This window comes from Paramisgurnus dabryanus, chromosome 4, assembly GCF_030506205.2.
Source record: "Paramisgurnus dabryanus chromosome 4, PD_genome_1.1, whole genome shotgun sequence".
Lineage (NCBI taxonomy): Eukaryota > Metazoa > Chordata > Actinopteri > Cypriniformes > Cobitidae > Paramisgurnus > Paramisgurnus dabryanus.
In genome coordinates, this window is record NC_133340.1 from 48777734 (window position 1) to 48796314 (window position 18581).

Sequence of the window (18581 nt, forward strand, 5' to 3'; positions counted from 1 at the left end):
CTTAAGTAATTTAGTTTTTACCTCAGCCCTATCTTAGCCCTATCAACGTCAATCACGTTTTCCACCATTTACCTCAACCACTCTCACCGCAGAGATTCGGCCCATTGACTGTTAACGGTCTACGATTAGGACTGCTGCTTTTTCTTTGGTGTTTTACGGCAGCTCGCATCCAGTTTGTTGCATGGTTAGGACTTCATGAAGGCTTACAATGTTTTGTTTTTTACCCGCTGTGGGATTTTTATGTTGTTTTATTAATCAGTATGTCATGTTATAATTGATATGTGCTATTATGCTTTCTGTGCTGAGACTGTCTGTGTGTAAAGTTGAGAGGCTGTGGTTTCGGTTGGGGGAGAAACCTGCAAACGCTGATAACAAAGCCCTGAAGGGAAAACACGCAGAACAGATGGTTTCAATAAACAAGTTGTTTGCTTTATAACTATGTTATATTTAGAGAAAGTGAAAATTAGTATGTTTAACTAATGAATGCATTTAACCAATTCATGAACAATGGAGTACTGTTGTGTTGTTGAATAATTATGTTTTACATATTTACTGCCTACATTTCATGCTGATTGCTAAAAGTGTTAAAGTTACAAAGATGTCCAAATAAGGACTGTGGAAATTGATTTTGTTCCATTTTATATTTCTTTAATTAATCATTTTATTCTATAAACATTGTGTGTTTCATATATGCACTGAGCTATTATGTAAAAATGAGGTGTTTATGTTTGAGAGTGGAAAGTTACCAGCTTTTGTGTGTGTGTAAGAAGCTTCAAGGAGAAACAGCATGAGGAATTTACGTCTGGAAATTGTTAAGATAAGAGAGAGGCCTGAGGGGGAAAAGTATTTAATGATGTTATTAACCAATGCTTTAATATTCACAGGATAAAATATGCAATGTATTTCTTACTTAATCAGTATTAATCATTGAATAATTGATGTAATAAATATAAGATGTTGTCTTTGATAAATGTGTATTAACCAATGAAATGAAGGTTGCATACAGAATAACTTAATGGGGGCAGGGCAGCTCAACCTTGAAGAACAGAATCTCCTGTGTGTGTGTGTGTTTTCTTTCCTAACAGATGGTTTTTAATAATGATTAAAGTGTTTGCTTAGAAGTAGTATTGCAGTAAAAGATTTAATATGTGTTTATCTATCTAAAGAAGTTAATGTGTGCCTTATTCATATAACCAATTTTACGAATAATGAAATGATGTCATGATATTGAAATATGTTTTACATAATAATCACTTTCATCTTACAGCTTATGTTTTTTATAAATGAATGTTTTATTAATGATTTGTTTTTAAGAAAGCATTATAACATGCTATGTGAAGTGGAGGAGTACTAGAGAGGAACTGCAGGGCTCCCAGGGATGAGAGGAGAACAGTTTGTTTTTCTTTGTCTATGTGTGTCCATCTTTGCCTACAGGCTAAAATTGGGTGTGGTGATGGAGTCAGATGGACGAGGGGAACGGCCTTTGTGGGTGAAGATTTTCTGAAGAAAGATCGACGTCACATATTTTATAAATATGCATGTTACTTCCTGAGCTGGTTGTTCGCTACTTGAGAGGATCCAGCGCGCTGTTAAACTTTTTCATATCTGATCAATAAATATTTGAACTTAGATATTTGTATCTTTTGCCTTTCCTCTAAATTATGAACATGCAATGGACGCCTTAAAGTCCAACACCGCCCACTTGAAATCAAAGCGTGATTGGTCGATTTGCCCATCACTCTCCGCACCAAAACACATAGCTTGGCCTTCCCTGGGATTCGTGAAATCCTTAACAATGAATGAGCCAGCTAACCGGGCCTTAATAGAGACAGACGATTTTGATTGGATAAGATGTTTTCATGACATGAACCTGACAGTAAGCTTGACGTTAGAACATAGATGAGAGAAAATATATTACATGTATTGGATTAAATTAAATTAAATAGAGATTTAAAAATTTTAAAACATATTTTTATTGAATACTTTATTATTTATTATTATTATTATTATTATTATAAAAAATATTATTACTTTTTTTAGGCCTTCTCTGAAGGCGTAGAAGGCCCTGAAGGTTCCCCACTACTATTTTTTCCCTATCTTATTCCTATCTATATAATATAACTTATTAGTTTATCTTAGGAATACTTTGCCTTGACGATTACTGAATTGTATTACTAAGCGAAACGATTTTATCACTAGTAACACCCAGTGTTAGCATATAGCCCGCCAGCATCACCAGTCAGTGCCGGCTAAAGCTAGCATTTCTTACCGTCTGTTTACTGTAAACCTGCCTTCCTTGGCGATCTAATGGCGGATTCATCCGATGTATGATTTTCTGACCTGTCCACACCAGATCGGGAACATGTGGAGGAGGTGCTGCCCGGCCTTTGCAGAATCAGCATGCCTCACATCACCCTAGCCACAGACTTTCGCAGGCGACCGAGGCGTGCTGCGAGCCAGCTCCTCACGCAATGCAGCTTCACGGACCGCGTTCGGATGAACGGAGACGCCATCGCCCAGCATGAAAACGGTAAGACTCTGCTTGTTATTGTAACCTGCACTACTTGCCACATGTACAGTTTAGCTTCATCTGTCAGCATAGAGGGTTTTACATGTGCTAAGTGTATTGAAGAAGTAAGGCTGACGGAGAAGGTTGCAGAACTAGAAGCGCGCATCCGAACGCTAGTTGAGCATTGCAAGACCGCTAATGTTAAAAACACTGTTTCAGGTGCACCTAGTGTTAAGCGTAGTACACATGGCTCAGTTCCGACTTCAGAGTCAAGGTGGCTGACTAACTGGGTGACTGTCAGGCAGCATAGCCACATCTGGCGCCCAAATTACGCTCCTGTAGTAATATCCAACAGATTTTCTCCACTCAGCAATACACCGGCTGAGACGTCTGTTAAAAGTGCCCTGGTTATTGGAGATTATATACTCAGGAACATTAACATTGAGGCACCAGCCACCATAGTCGAATGTATACCGGGAGCCAGAGTGTCTGACATTTGATCCAAACTTTAGGTGCTGGCTAATGCTTAACGTAAGTTATTCACGCTGGCACAAATGACACCAGAATCCGCCAGTCGGAGATCACCAAAGATACTATTAAAGAGGTGTGTGAAATTGCAAAAACAATGTCAGACAATGTAATATGCTCTGGTCCCCTCCCCGCCTACCGGGGGATGAAACTTACAGTAGATTAGTGTCTCTTCATGGCTGGATCTCAAAGTGGTGCCCTCAGCATAACGTAGGGTTTATAGAAAATTGGAAGTGTTTCTGGGGAAGACCTGACCTGCTAAAGAGAGATGGCCTCTCTCCGTCTCTGGAAGGAAGTGCTATACTCTCTAGAAATCTGAGCAATAGTCTAACTTTTGATATTGTCTGACTATCCAGGGCCCAGGTCAGGAAACAGACAGATCGGCTTACCCGTCCGTCTGTTAGCTGCCTTGACATGTCAAGATCACATATATCCCAGCACATAGAGACTTTTTTACCAAAGTACCAACACATTTAGACGGTGTCTGTTCCTCGAACAAATAAATACAGATCACCGTTTACATTTGTACTGTTCGTCTCGTACAAATCTTATTAACATAAAATTAGAACACAATACATTAACAGATGAAACCCAAATTTTAAAATTCGTCCTTCTTAACATTAGATCGCTTACCAATAAAGAACCTATTATCAATTAAATAATTACAGACCAAAACTTAGATGCACTCTGTTTAACAGAGACCTGGATTAAAGCAGACGATTACATCAGTTTAAACGAATCTACCCCACAAGACTATTATTAGAAAAACGTACCTCGTTTAAAAGGGAGAGGGGGTGGTGTAGCTACAATATACAACAAAATATTTAAAGTAAACCATAAATCCGAACTAAAATTTAATTCGTTTGAAATGATACTGTTAAATATGGAAATAACTGATCATAACAACGAACAGCTTTCGTTCATTTTAGCTACCATCTATAGGCCTCCGGGCCACCACACAGATTTTCTTAAAGAAATAGCAGATTTCCTGTCTGAGCTTACAGTCACTGTAGATAAAGCTCTTATCGTTGGTGATTTTAATATCCATGTGGATAACCCAAAAGATGCATTAGGATGTGCGTTTATAGATGTTCTAAATTCTCTCGGTATTAGACAAAAAGTGTCAGGGCCCAGGCATACTCGTAAGCACACATTAGACTTAATTCTGTCACTCTGACTCAATATTAATGACATCAAAATAGCACCCCAGAGCGATGCAGTTTCAGACCATTGCCTTGTGTCATACACTGTACTTCTAGATAGGATCACTCAGTCTACAACATGCTACAGATTAGCCAGAACAATAATTTCCACCACTAAAGATAGCTTTATTAGCACTCTTCCAGACCTGTCTCAAATGAAACATGTGGCAGATAACCGTGAAGATCTGGATATTATAATAGAAAACCTGAACAACGTTTGTTCTAGCACGCTGGATGCCGTTGCTCCCATTCGAAAAAAGAGAATCAAAGAAAAAACGGCAGCTCCATGGTATGACCATCATACTGCAGCCCTTAAAAAAAGTAGCTAGAAAAATGGAAAGAAACTACTGAAGCTCAAAGTTAGAGGTATGCCATTCAGCATGGAAAGAGAGTGTTCAACACTACAGACAGGCTAAAAAACCCCCAGATCTACTGTAACTATCTCAGTATGCTTAATAAAGAAAATCATAACAACCCTCGTTTCCTCTTTAGCACAGTTGCGAAACTGACTAGAAACAAAGAACAAACAGAAACCAATAGTAAACTCCAACACAATAGTAACGACTTCATGAACTTCTTTACTTACAAAATTACAGTTATTAGGGAAAACATAGAAGCTAAGCAAGCAGCCACCACTCTACCCAATAGTACATTTAACACTAGCTTACCATACAAACATCTTAAGTAATTTAAACCTACTACAATAGAAGAGCTCTCTAAATTAGTAACATCATCCAAATCATCGTCCTGTATATGAGACCCCGTTCCCACAAAATTACTTAAAGAGGTATTTCATGTAGTGTCAGACGCAGTACTAAATATCTTTAACTTATCTCTAGAATTAGGATACGTTCCAACAGCTTTCAAACTAGCAGTTATTAGAACGCTCATAAAAAAACCAAACCGTGACCAGGGAGAAATCAATAACTTTAGACCAATCTCAAATCGACCTTTTCTTTCTAAAATATTAGAAAAAGTGGTGGCAAGCCAGCTACGCACATTCATAGCAAATAATAATACATATGAAAATCCAATCAGGATTTAGGCCCCACCATAGCACAGAGACAGCACTGCTTAGAGTTAGAAATGACCTCCTTTTAACATCCGATCGTGGTGAAATCTCAATCCTTATATTACTAGACCTTAGTGCATCTTTTGACACAATAGATCACAGAATCTTACTCAATAGACTAGAAAACTATGTTGGCATCAGTGGTCAGGCGTTAGCCTGGTTTAGATCGTATCTAACCAATCGATATCACTTTGTTTATGTAAATGAGGAAGAGTCATATCACTCCCCCGTTAAATACGCCTTACCACAGGGATCAGTTTTAGGCCCTATCCTATTCTCGTTATATATGTTACCTCTAGGAGACATTATCAGGAAACATAACATAAGTTTTCACTGCTATGCGGATGATACCCAGCTTTACATCTCGTCACATCCTAGCGAAACCCACCAGTTTCCTAAGCTAACAGACTGCATTAGTGATATTAGGGACTGGATGGCACATAACTTTCTTATGCCAAACTCCAATAAGACTGAGGTACTCATTATTGAACCAAATTGCTCCAAACATAATATGTCAGATTACAAGTTGCCCATGGATGGCTGCACTGTGGTGCCATCTTCCACCGTTAAGAATTTAGGCGTGATGTTCGACAATAATCTATCTATAAAATTCTGGCCCCTTAATTGTGACCAGTCACGGAAACTAGTGACACAAGTCGGATCTGGGCCATGAGTTATTCACATATTCTGAAAGTGCAGTTTCTAAGCTTTTCAAAGATGTGTAACACATGGAAATCTGATAAGATTAGGAGAAGTTGTGGCCATTTGACTATAGGAACTCAGAAATACTCAAACCGAGAAAAATGAGACGAAAGGGACTCTTCTTTCCAACTGGGGGAGACAATAAGGCTCATTTACATCTCATTTAGCTAAGCCATACCCCCTGTAAAGCCGTTTTGAGATACAGATGTTCTAGCATCATATATAGTATTTTATGAGTCCAAATGACAACATGCAAAAATAAACATGACTCTTTTTACCTTTGTGGTGATCACAAGTCAAATCCAGTCTGTTTCAGATTATCCAATGACCATTTTTGTCCACAAATAATCCGTGAAATATAGATGTATAGTCTATTGTTTACATCAGATATCGCATGATTGTCTGGTAATACAATATAATATACAATCTGAGGACTATTTACATTGTAACATGTAAGGGTATATGAGATTACACTCCATTAAACACATGAACCCGGCTTCAAGGTTTGTATTTAAAATAGGGAGGTAGTATAATAGATCATCCAAACAGCGCCGTCGAAAACGTGACGTCCTTTAGAGATGTTACCAATCGCTCGCTCGTTCCTCCATCAGCCAATGACTTCATGGAAAATATTGATAGACAAAACATGTAGCCAATTATACAAAGAATACAACGATCTTTGTGTAACTTCTGTGTGTTTGGACTCATGCTGCGCTGCAAGAACTGACAAAGAGATGACGACAAAGTACTTTTCGCTGTACTTTGATGTCATCCGTCTGCGGCGCCGCATAAAGTCTGTGACGCGGCTGACGTACGATGCAGCTGACTGTTATTTGTTCCGCCCAGCCTCGTTTATTTTTCTTTTGTTTTGTGCTCCCCAAGCTTTACAGTCTGGGGAGACGCACGCTATAAGTTTGAAAAAACAAAACTTAGCAAACATGTCTGAGGAACAGGGCAGCCGCGTCACTACAGTCACGTGACTTCACGCTCGAGCCGGAAGAGAAGACAATGCTGAATAAAGTCGTAATTCTGCTATTTTTAGACCAAACTGTATTTTCGATGCTTCAACACAATCTTACTGACCCACTGATGTCACATGGAATACTTTGATGATGTTTTAATTACCTTTCTGGACATGGAAACCATACATAGATTTTCAATGAAGGGGACAGAAAGCTCTCTGACTACATCTAACGTTAAAATATCTTAAAATGTGTTCCGAAGATGAACGGAGGTCTTCCGAGTTTAAAACGACATAAGGGTAAGTCATTAATTACATTATTTTCAGTTTTGGGCGAACTATCCTTATTTAGTAGTCATGATGTTCTCTTTGGGGGCGGAGGCGAAAACACAAGCTTATACAGTATGTAAATATACACACAGCCAATGACGCCCCCCGCTGCATGTTAGAATCTCCAGAAAAACAAGCCGATTTTAACCGCAAAATGTACGCTTTTAAATATACAAAAACTGCTATCTCAAACATGGAGAGGCTTCTTTGTGATCTCTAACAGATTCTGCAATAAAACGAAAATCAAAAATTTTGAAAAAAAAACGTTGTTTCTCATTTTCTCGAAACTTGTGCTGCCGACTTGTGTCACTGGTTTCCGTGACGGGTCACAATTATCCCTAGAATATCAAAAGTGTCTAAAGGTGGTAGATCCTTCTCCTACTTAGCCCCTTAGCTCTGGAATGATTTACCAAATAATGTTCGAGTATCAGACACAGTCGATCAATTTAAAGATAAACTTAAGACATTCTTCTTTAAAGAAGCATTCACATAAAATGTCTAGTAAATGTACTTATCCCGCAATAGTTAGTTTGTCTAGAACAAAGCACTCACATACCTCATATGGGTTATATACTTATGCCGCAATAGGTAGCCTGTCTGGAACAGAGCGGATTTTAAACCACAATACTGAAGACACTTGCATTACATGTGAACGGCCCCTACGCTGATAGAATTCTGTTTTTCTCTCCCTGTCTCGTCCTCGACCACGAGGACAATGAGACAAACAGACCCAGTTCCTGCTGCTATGAAGGTCATCACACCACTGATTTACTGGCTGTCCTTCAACGTGATGCCCAGGCGCGATCAACGACCACCGGCTGAACCAGTTTAATCAGCTTACCCGCTTCCTATCCATACCGTGTTTATATATAAATATATATTAATCTCTCCCAACGGTTTTTGTCCTTCTAGGAATTTTTCCCACTGGGTTTTCTCCTAGTGGTTTTTTCATCCCTGGGAGAGTCAGCCAACTTTAGCTTAACTTAGCACTTTACTGTATACATTACATTATTACTACGCTCACTTGTATGGTTTATCCTTAGCCGCTATATTCTACTTCTTATATTATCTACTGATTTTCTATGTTTTCCCCTTTATCTACTCATATAAAGCTGCTTTGAAACAATTAACAATTGTGAAAAGCGCTACATGAATCAAATTGAATTGAATTGAAAATCAAACTTTTACTGTAGTAATGCAGGATTGTAAACAGCCATTTATCAGGTGATGAATATCATTACTACTAATAGCCTGGGTTTCCCCATGCTGCCTTGCTCGCAAATTTATTCACGCTGCAAGTCTAGCATGGAAACTATGGACCTTTTTTTGCCCCTGAAATAGGGAACCAATCACAGAACGGGGAGGGAGCAGCAAGACGATGACAACGTCTATGCGACACACCGAAGCAGTTTTGTTTGTCCAACACGGCAGCAGACGCGAAGTTACTTTTCAATGCAGCCTTAGATAGTGTTCTAAGTAGTTTTGAATGCAGGTTTATTTAAAAAAAGAGCAACTTTTGGCGTAAAACAATTTCATATCCAAGAAGGATGTTTGGATATGGTAAAACATGTTAGCCACAGAGTTTTATAGGACCAACCTGCTAGGCATCGTCGTTGACGAAGTACAATTGACTTATAAATGGTAAGTGGTATTTATTAATATCATATTGTGATTATGCATGTACTGTGGTTGTCACAGTGCTCCTAAATTGTGTTGCTTTTCAATATCAATATACAGCTACAGGTTTAGTTGCATAGCTTTCAGCTGTGTGCACACATACCGATAAAAGTTGTTTGGGTTTGAATTGATGTCACTCTACATACGTCATCTGGTATAATTGAAACGATTGGCTATAAGCTACGTACAGATGCATTTGATAGACATTCGTAGTGCCCAGTAAACGGCTCTTGGCATTCGTAAACCACACCTCAAATATGAGAAAATTAGCATATTGTTCCCAGACCACATCTCATTCTCCGTGAGACTGGTCTGGTGTTAGCCAGGCTATACTACTTAGCTAAAATGTTGAAAATGTTACTGTTAAAGTCACTGGAGTAAAAAATATATGAAGTTTAGTTTCATGTGCTCACGTGAAACCTTCATGTGCTCACGTGAAACTTGCGTGCTCAACGCGTTAGTTTTATGTGCGCATGCAAAAGATTCACGTGTGCACCCAAAAATTTCACGTGTGCACCTTCGCGTGCTCACGTGAAACCTTCGCGTGCTCACGTGAAACCTTCGCGTGCTCACGTGAAACCTTCGCGTGCTCACGTGAAACCTTCGCGTGCTCACGTGAAACCTTCGCGTGCTCACGTGAAACCTTCGCGTGCTCACGTGAAACCTTCGCGTGCTCACGTGAAACCTTTGCGTGCTCACGTGAAACTTTCGCGTGCTCACGTGAAACTTTCGCGTGCTCAACGCCTTAGTTTTATGTGCGAAGCTAAACTTTATTTCAATTTTGCTCCATCTTCCCTTAGGGGCTCCGTACACACACATCAAAGATTGCGTTAGACGAAGGGTATTCAAGTGTTTGGAGATTTGTATGAGGAAGAAATACTTATGACATTTGAACAATTGAGAACAAAGTTTTCTCTTTCTATAAAACATTTCTTTAAATATTTTCAGGTGAGACACTACATTACTACATTACAGGGAGGTGACTTGAGACCCCTTTCCTCCCTCTCATTAGACAATACTATAAAAGAGAAAAGAGGGTCCAAAGGTTTTGTGTCATATATGTATACCTATCTTATTGATCTGTATGGAGAGGATGTACTGCCTTCTAGACTTAAATGGGAAAACGATCTAGAATGTACTTTTGAAAAAGATGTATGGGAACTCATTTGTAAAAATGCTTTAACATTTTCATATAATTGTAGACATAGATTGATACAATTTAATATTATACACAGGGTATACTATACACCAGAAAGACTACATAAGATAAGTGATTCATATTCTGAATGTTGTCCTAGATGTAAAATAGAAGTTGGTACATTATTGCACATGTTTAAGACTTGTTCAGAACTTGAAACCTATTGGAGAAATATAATACAAACAATTGACAAAATTGTTAATGTTAAACTTTCATTTGATCCGAGATTTGTAATATTGGGGATGAATCTGTACTCCATCTTGATCAAAGGAAGAACTTACGTTTTGTTAAGATGGCTCTGATAGCAGCAAAGAAATGTATAGCTACTCAATGGAAATCAGAGAAACCACCAAGTCATACTGTTTGGCTCAAAGAATTGTCGTCTTATGTTCCTGTTGAGAAAATTATGTTTAATTTGAAAGGAAACTCATCAATGTTCGACAAGATTTGGGGCAAATTTGTTGAATATATGAATAATTTGGATGTTACATTGATTGGGAATGCAGAGGTGATAATGTAACTGATTTACTGTAACACATTATTTGTATTATTTGATTTGTATTTTTTTTGCTCTTACTTTTTTTAATTTTTTTATGCATCTCAAAACTTTATTATAATGTCCATAAGTGTTCTGTCTATTAGGGGGTGGTGAAGGGGTGGGAGGGGGATTAGAATACTTTTTGTATACTGAATTGAAGTTGTAAGTAATTTTTTGTGAAGAAAAAAGTAAATAAACACATTGATAAAAAAAAGGTTGCGTTAGACTTTTTTTAATCTCCCTAATTTTTATACGAACAGCATTGTAAAGATTCCATCATTTCATCTGACTTTTCTTTGTAAGCTTTGAATTACATTATATACAACAGCTACTTCATTCAACATCTTTTTTTCATCTGTCTTTATTGTTTCATCAGGGTACCCCTAGGATTGTCAAACCTAAATGTAAGACCTTTTTAAGACCTTTTTAATACCACTTCAAATGAAATTTAATACCTACATTGCACCCATTCAAACTAAATAAATAATATTAAACGTAAGATTATACCTCAAATAATTACTATTTACAAGTGTTTAAACATTCATGACAACATGCCTCTGAAAGGCTGAGACCAATGCCCAATCTAATTAGACAGTAAACAAAATATATAATAGCTTAAAAATTTGCGTTATTGTTTGCAGCTTATTACTGCATGGATCATACAAGACTTTTGTTTAAAATAAATTACCTTCTCCAACATAATGATTATATTAAAACATGTCTTCTCTACCTAGATTTACTAGAGAAGGGTGTGTGTCACTGATTAAATCAAACAACCAATCACAGGTGCAAGGACACCAGTGATTGTCCCGACCTCACAGTCCCAAACTCATCTTGATCAGCAAGTGCGTGTTGTGCAGCTGCGAGCACATAGAGAGAGTAGAGTGAGCGCTCATCCCAGCCTTTGCTCGCGTGACTGCGTTTGTGCGCTCTGAGCAGAGGCGCTTTCGCAAGGATGTTTTTCTGGGCGCGAATAGTGTTCTGTGCGCTTGCTAAGATGCTTTTCTGCACATTCTGCAGAGTGTTCTGCGCTCGTATCTGTCGCTCGCACATGGTTTTTGTGCACGCAAGTTTAACAGCATATAAATCTATTGATCATTTGAAAAATGAAGACTTAAGTGAAAAATGTAAGAATTTGAGGTGAAATTCAATACCTTTTAAGGCCTTAGTTTGGGAAAATTAAATTTAATACTTTTTAAATACTTTTAAGACTCCCTGGGTATCCTGTTCATAGAAAGTAAGTAGAAGATCAGTGTTAACTTAAAGAAGAATTTTAGAAACCCCTCGGGACATGCAGTTCACTTTGGGACTATAAGAGATACACATTCACTTGTGAATGACTGCTGCCAACAGGACCTGGCCTTGCTGTGGAAACAGTGCAAACACAGCTATGATTGAACTGCATGCTCTTAAACTGCCCCTCTATGTAAAGAAAACAACTGAGCACACTGAGTGAAAGAGAGAGGAATTGAAAATTAACAACAGACACATCTAGTCTGAGATCTCCACCGAAAAGCAACATCTTCTGAAAACTGCTTTGTATATTTGTCTTAGCCTCTAAGACTCTGTGCACCACGCTATTTTCTGCTCTTTAAATTTGATTTTCTGCACAGTCATTCTGCAAGTAATAAAATGTGATTCATCCTTTCAGACAATGAGGTCAATGTGCCAGATCTTGTACAACAAGTAAAATTCAGCATTAGAAGAGAGGATGGAAAACTGGAACCTTTGCCTTTTACTCATGTCTGTAATAAAGTTACGCTGAGGTGGTGAAATCATGATCAGAATTTAAATGACAGAAGCATTTTTCAAATTCAGGCAAATACTGTGTCCAAAATCATCCTGTTCATTAGGAAAGAATGGGTAAGACAAAAGGGTATTGGACTCGGTCTCAGAAAATATTACAGACTTTGCATAACGTATGTGCCACATCGCAAATTATAACAATATTGATGCCTTCAAGAAAAACAAGATTTATAGCCGATGTTGGACCGCATACAGATGTGGTTTGGATCAAGGTGTTCTGACAACAGAAAATAAATGGATTTGAGATGAATAGTGTTTACAGTCTGTGCAGTAGTCGAATCAGGCTTCTCCTGTCAAAGCATCGAATCTTAGACTATTCGGGTCACCCTATAGGACTATGTGCATATGTTATGCAGTGATATTTGTGTATATTGTGGGCATTCTGATATGGTTTTAATATTTTGTTATTGCATTTATTCCAGCAAAATAAAAGCCTGACAACTTGCACTTAGTGCCAGACATGGGGACTTGTGACTTGGTGACTTGGACTCGAGTCGACTCGAGTCGCTATTTTTGTGACTTGTGACTTGACTTGACAAAAAATAAAATACTTGAGACTCGACTCGGACATGGAAGTTAAAGACTCGGGACTTGACTTGACTTGAGACACGATGACTTGAATGACTTGAGTGTTAATCACATCATGTTTTCAGTTTAAATATAAAATATATAAATTATTTAAAAAAATAAAGTCGACCCAGCTGGAGCGCAGGCTGAGAATGGCGTTGTCATGACCAGTGTTGGGCAAGTTACTTCCAAAGTGTAATACATTATATATTACAAATTACTGTCATTTGAAAGTAATTAGTTACATTACAATATTACTGACTCTGAACTGTAATGAGTTACACTACTTTTGCGTTACTTTTGAGTTACTTTCATCAAAATAACAGAAGTATGACTAGGCATTATAAAATGTTAAAATGCAGTTTATTGATGCTTATAAATCTAGAAGTTATGTGTTGGCCCTCGAGCTTTGAATAGGCACAGTGAAGACTTATGGCAAAAAAACAGTAACAATGACTGTCAGAGTCATAAACATAGACAAATGATCTGGTAAAAGTCTGGTAAATTATGGTAGACATACCAAACACAATAAAGCTAGAGCCCACTGTAATGCAAACTATAGACTAATAACATGGCAAGACATGCAACCTCTTTTCATTTCTATTCTTTAATTCACTTTTAATTCAGATTCACAGCACAAACCTGGCATGCATTGGGTTGACACAACTTATCAAAAGTGCTATTGGAGGATCAGGCCTCAAGGAAAACAGCTCATTTCAGTACAATATAAGGATTACATGTAGACTAACATATAAAACATAGACAAACAAAGGAACACTGCTTTTTGCCAAACAATGAATATAGGTTCCCATACAAAGGCTGGTAAAAACTTTAAACAGTGATGTTTAAATATACTATTTAAATAACCATGTTTAAGTCTACATTAATGTTATGTTGTAGTTTAGGTTGCTGTTTGTAATAAAACTGTAGATAGCATAGGAATAGCCTAGCAATCTATTATGCATATGGACTGTAACCATAGCAACGTTAGCTTACCTTATCATTGCTGGTGTGGTGAAATGGATTTTACTGGCAAGATTTTTAAAAGTCTCTTTACTTCTGAGGTTCAAGCAGCACAGGAGACCGATAGAAACGTTCTGTTGCTTTTTGCTCTCATTCGCAGAATTTTGCGTGTGCGGCGCTACCGGACCTGATTGCGACCACTTTAGGCAATGCTTATACAGCCGCAGACTTCCCAGATTCGGCTCTTTAAGAAACGCGTCAAATACAAAATTAAAGTAAAAATGAACATGCTGCATACAGCACCTGGAAACAGACATACGCTGCGTCCCAAACCGCCTACTTCCATACTATATAGTAGGCAAAGAGTACGAGAAGTAGTGCTTTTCGCCTACTATATAGTATGGATGTATGCTGTTTGGGACGCAGCCATTACTATTTTACCCGCAGCTTTTTCCTGTGTGGATGCTGGTCACGCGCATTGGTCAAAAATAAAAAAATAAAAAATAACACGTCTATTTTTGAAATGCATTGTTGTAACGCGCTCGTTACTAAGACTGTAACGAGTAAAATATTACCAAAATTTTATTAGTAATGCGTTATATTACTGCGTTACAGCAAAAACTAATATATTACTGTAATATATTATATTTTGTAATGCGTTACTTTGTATTAATTGTTTGACATGCAACATTAAAATCACAAGCAGCCAGAACAAGGCAACCTCCAATTTTGGTCGTCATTTAAAGAGCCATTATGCCCAGTAAGTGCTTGTCAATTTGTTAATATCTGGTTAGTTGGTAGTTAGCTAATGTAATAATCAGTGTTGGGAGTAACGCATTACAAAATATAATATATTACAGTAATATATTAGTTTTTGCTAATCTCTTCTCAGAACGCGAAAACACCGTGGAACTGCAGGTAAGCACCGCAGCTTTTAAATGTGGACATTGATCATTTACTTTATCGTGACGTGACTATTAAAACATGTTATGAGATATCGCCACTGGTATATTTATAAGCAGCATGCAAAAACATCTCTCTGACACATATAAAAAAACGTTTTGTATAGTACTGACAAGAACAAAGTTTAATAATAATAATCGAGTGCTCGTATCACGTTAAGAATAAATGAGAAAGCAATAGTAACGTTATACAAGTATAGTTTTATTAACTTTTACCTCGCGCCAAAACAATAACAACACAAAAGACACTAAATATGAATAAAAAAACAAGTAATAGTTTGATCATGACACCAAATACTGCTGATTTGATCTCATTTTGATGATCATAAACAAACAAGGCCAACATGAGAGCCAGGGAATCCCTGTCAGAGATGTAGCCCAGAGAGGGCGGTGGTCAGCGGGGCGAGTGAACACTGACGTCCGCTCATGCTTTGGTTCTCATTCGTACCGAATCTCAGTAAGCAAACGTTCAAACAGGCGCTATCTTTACTAATCGACTGCAGATTTAAATATAATACATATACATTCTCGACTGAACTAATCTTAAAACTACACTTTGTGACCAAGAAACGGTAATATAAAGTAACGGCTTTTCCGTCCATTGAGTTATTATGAGCTTAAAAGCAGCCGAAAGTTTTACCTGTCATTCTGGCCGCCCTCAAATCCGTGGCGGAAGAAGTAGTTCCCAAACAAAGAGGCTTTTAAAATAACTCCGTTGTTGTTTTCTAGTTTTCGTTTTTCAAACGTGTGCCGTCGAACTGTTGTATAAAAGCAATATCGCTCTCAGAGTCGTGTGATATAGCTCTATATCATCACGGCTGTGATTGCCTCCGGCACTCGGCCTACGGCCTCGTGCCTCTGGCCTAATCACAGCCGTGATGATATAGAGCTATATCACACTCCTACTCGAGCGATATTGCTTAAATGACAGTAATTTGTAATATATAATGTATTACACTTTGGAAGTAACTTGCCCAACACTGGTAATAATAGCTAATGTAGCCCTGTGTAACGTAGCATACTGTGTTGGGGACAAATGTGGGCAAAATAATTTTGATTTATTTTTTTAAATACTTATTTTTGAATACTTCTTTTTCAAGTTTGCCACCTGAACACACACACAGAGAAAAATTACTTGATTCTACAATGTTAGGGGCGGTTCACATGTCGCGTCTTTTGCATGCTCAAGTCCGTTATTTCAAATTTAGGCGCGCGAACGGAAGAGGTGCGACGCGCTCGTTTTTTCTGGGCACATGTTTGAGAGAGAGAGAGAGAGAGAGAGAGAGAGAGAGAGAGAGAGAGAGAGAGAGAGAGAGAGAGGGGAGAAATGTAACAAAGTTTAATGTTGTACGTGAACTGTGTTTGAGAGAGAGGGAGGTGTTCAGAGAGGGGTCTGTTGGATGTTAAGCTGTTATTTGTTTTATTTGTTAAATAATTTATGAAGTTACAATTTTGTTTGATTCCAAGATGTATTTTACTGAACATGAGTATTTACAATGCAAATCCAAATTATTGTAATTTACTGATAGTTACTTACTGTATATCTTGTCACTTTATTAAGATCAGATTCTGCAGGTAAAATTACAATAATAAGGTGACTTGACTTGGACTTGACTTGACCTACTACAGGACTTGACTTGACTTGACTTGACATAGCCTGTGACTCGACTTGACTTGACTTGACTTGCCCAAGAAAAAAAATACTTGGGACTTACTTGAGACTTGAAGGTTCAGACTTGAGACTTACTTGAGACTTGCACATTTGTGACTTGGTCCCATCTCTGCTTAGTGCTCTGCTAAAAAAACAGCATACCAGCAAGACTAGCATATGTTGTGGTGCTGGTTTGCTAGTGAACACCAGCTAAACCAGCATCAGCACCAGCATTAGCACCAGCTAAACAAGGACCAAACCAGCATTAGCACCAGCATCTCATGCTGGTCATACCAGCAAGACCGGCATATGTTGTGTTTTGGTGCTGGTATGCTGGTGACCACCAAGATTGTGTGAATGTAGGCTGTAATTCTGGTGGATGAAGGGCCCCACAAAAGGGTAAAGCCCAGGGGCCCCTTACAGTGTTAATGCGGCCCTGTTTACAAGTAATTAACTGCAAATATTTATATAAAAGCAGAGCTAACTCTTCACATGCTGGGAATAAAAATATGATTAATAACTGTAGCTAAATGGGAAAATGAAACCCAGATACAACCATTCAAAAACCTACCATCACACTTTGCGTCACATTATGAATGATCTGCTGCAAGTTATTTCTGAATTAATCTTTCTAAGGGACAAATAAAAAAATTAACTGCCATTAAATTGGCAATTGGTTGAATACCTGAAGTGAAACCATTTTGCAAAAGGGCTCAGTCTGCAATTCCTCTACCCACATACACCTTGTCTGACTGAGGTTGGAAGGAGGAATAGAGGGAAAGTTGCCTGGTGTCAGAACCACCCTCTTGAGTGCTCAGGTAGTCTATCCAGAATATTTCACTGGATCCAATCCAGGACTAGTATTGGGGTTTATTTAAAATGCAAAACCGCTCTAGAAACAAGATGACCATTAAGGCCCCATATGAAATAAAAGATGAAAGAATTGTCAAAACTGATATCTTAGGAAAGATACCAGACATAGATTTTTGCTGAGATGCTTTCCTATGTTCATGAAAAAAGTGAAACTGATCTTAGATCTACATAAAATAGTTTCCACCAGCTCAATGCTTACCTTCATATTCCCAAGTCTTCTTGCCCGGTCAATCACCAGAAACTTCTTGATTAGATCTCTAACAAGGAGAGAGATGTGAGAACATAAAAATCATGATGCTAGGAAAAAGCACTGGATTTAGATTAGGGCTAGGCGATAAAACGATATTGATATGTACCGTCGTACACCTTTATCGATAGAAAAAAGCCTTCGATATGACGCCTGTTAATGCATTGCTAAGACTGCATTGGACTACATTACATTCCCGTTACTAGATCTTAAACAGCCTATTATATGCCTTGATAAAGGAGTGTGCCACGAGTGATAAGCAAACAGCCAATAAACAAGTTTTGCTGTGGGGTTCAGTTGCGCCATCGCCATGTAACAGGAAAAGCATGAAAACGTATAAAAATGAGTGCTGTGGCTGAGGAGATCGTCAATAAAAGGAAATGTTAGCTCGCCAGTGTGGCAGTTCTTTGTTTTTGTTTTTTTTTGCAACAAAAAGCATCGGAACAATGTTGTGTGTGTAAAGTACTATTTGGATTAGTTTTACATAGGGAGGTGGGGTAAAGCAATTTTTATCAGATCTTCTCAGTAATTTTTGTCCCATCCGAATGCTCCATGTCAGTAATTATTGCGGAAAATGTCAGTAAAGATTATGGGACTTTTCCCTTCTGTAAAAAGGTCTGGAGAAATTACCCCAGGTAATACTAATCGGTAATGCTTTATATTATGAACTGCAATGTACCGCGTAATTAAACCGAATTTACAGAGTACCTATTTGTAACAACAGAGAAATTTGGCTGTCCGCCACGGACACACCCTCCAACGAAAAGTCAAGATCTCCGCAATTCAGCACCAGCC

The 18581-nt window shown here is 38.1% G+C and overlaps 1 protein-coding gene across 1 annotated transcript in view; it reads right to left on the minus strand.

The window, feature by feature from the left end:
* Positions 1-18581, minus strand: part of prkx (protein kinase X-linked) — a 374991-nt gene that overhangs the window by 62867 nt on the left and 293543 nt on the right. The window contains exon 6 of the mRNA XM_065254896.2: positions 17739-17796. Within this exon, the coding sequence (XP_065110968.2) occupies positions 17739-17796 (58 nt within the window). The remainder of the gene's footprint in view (positions 1-17738; positions 17797-18581) is intronic.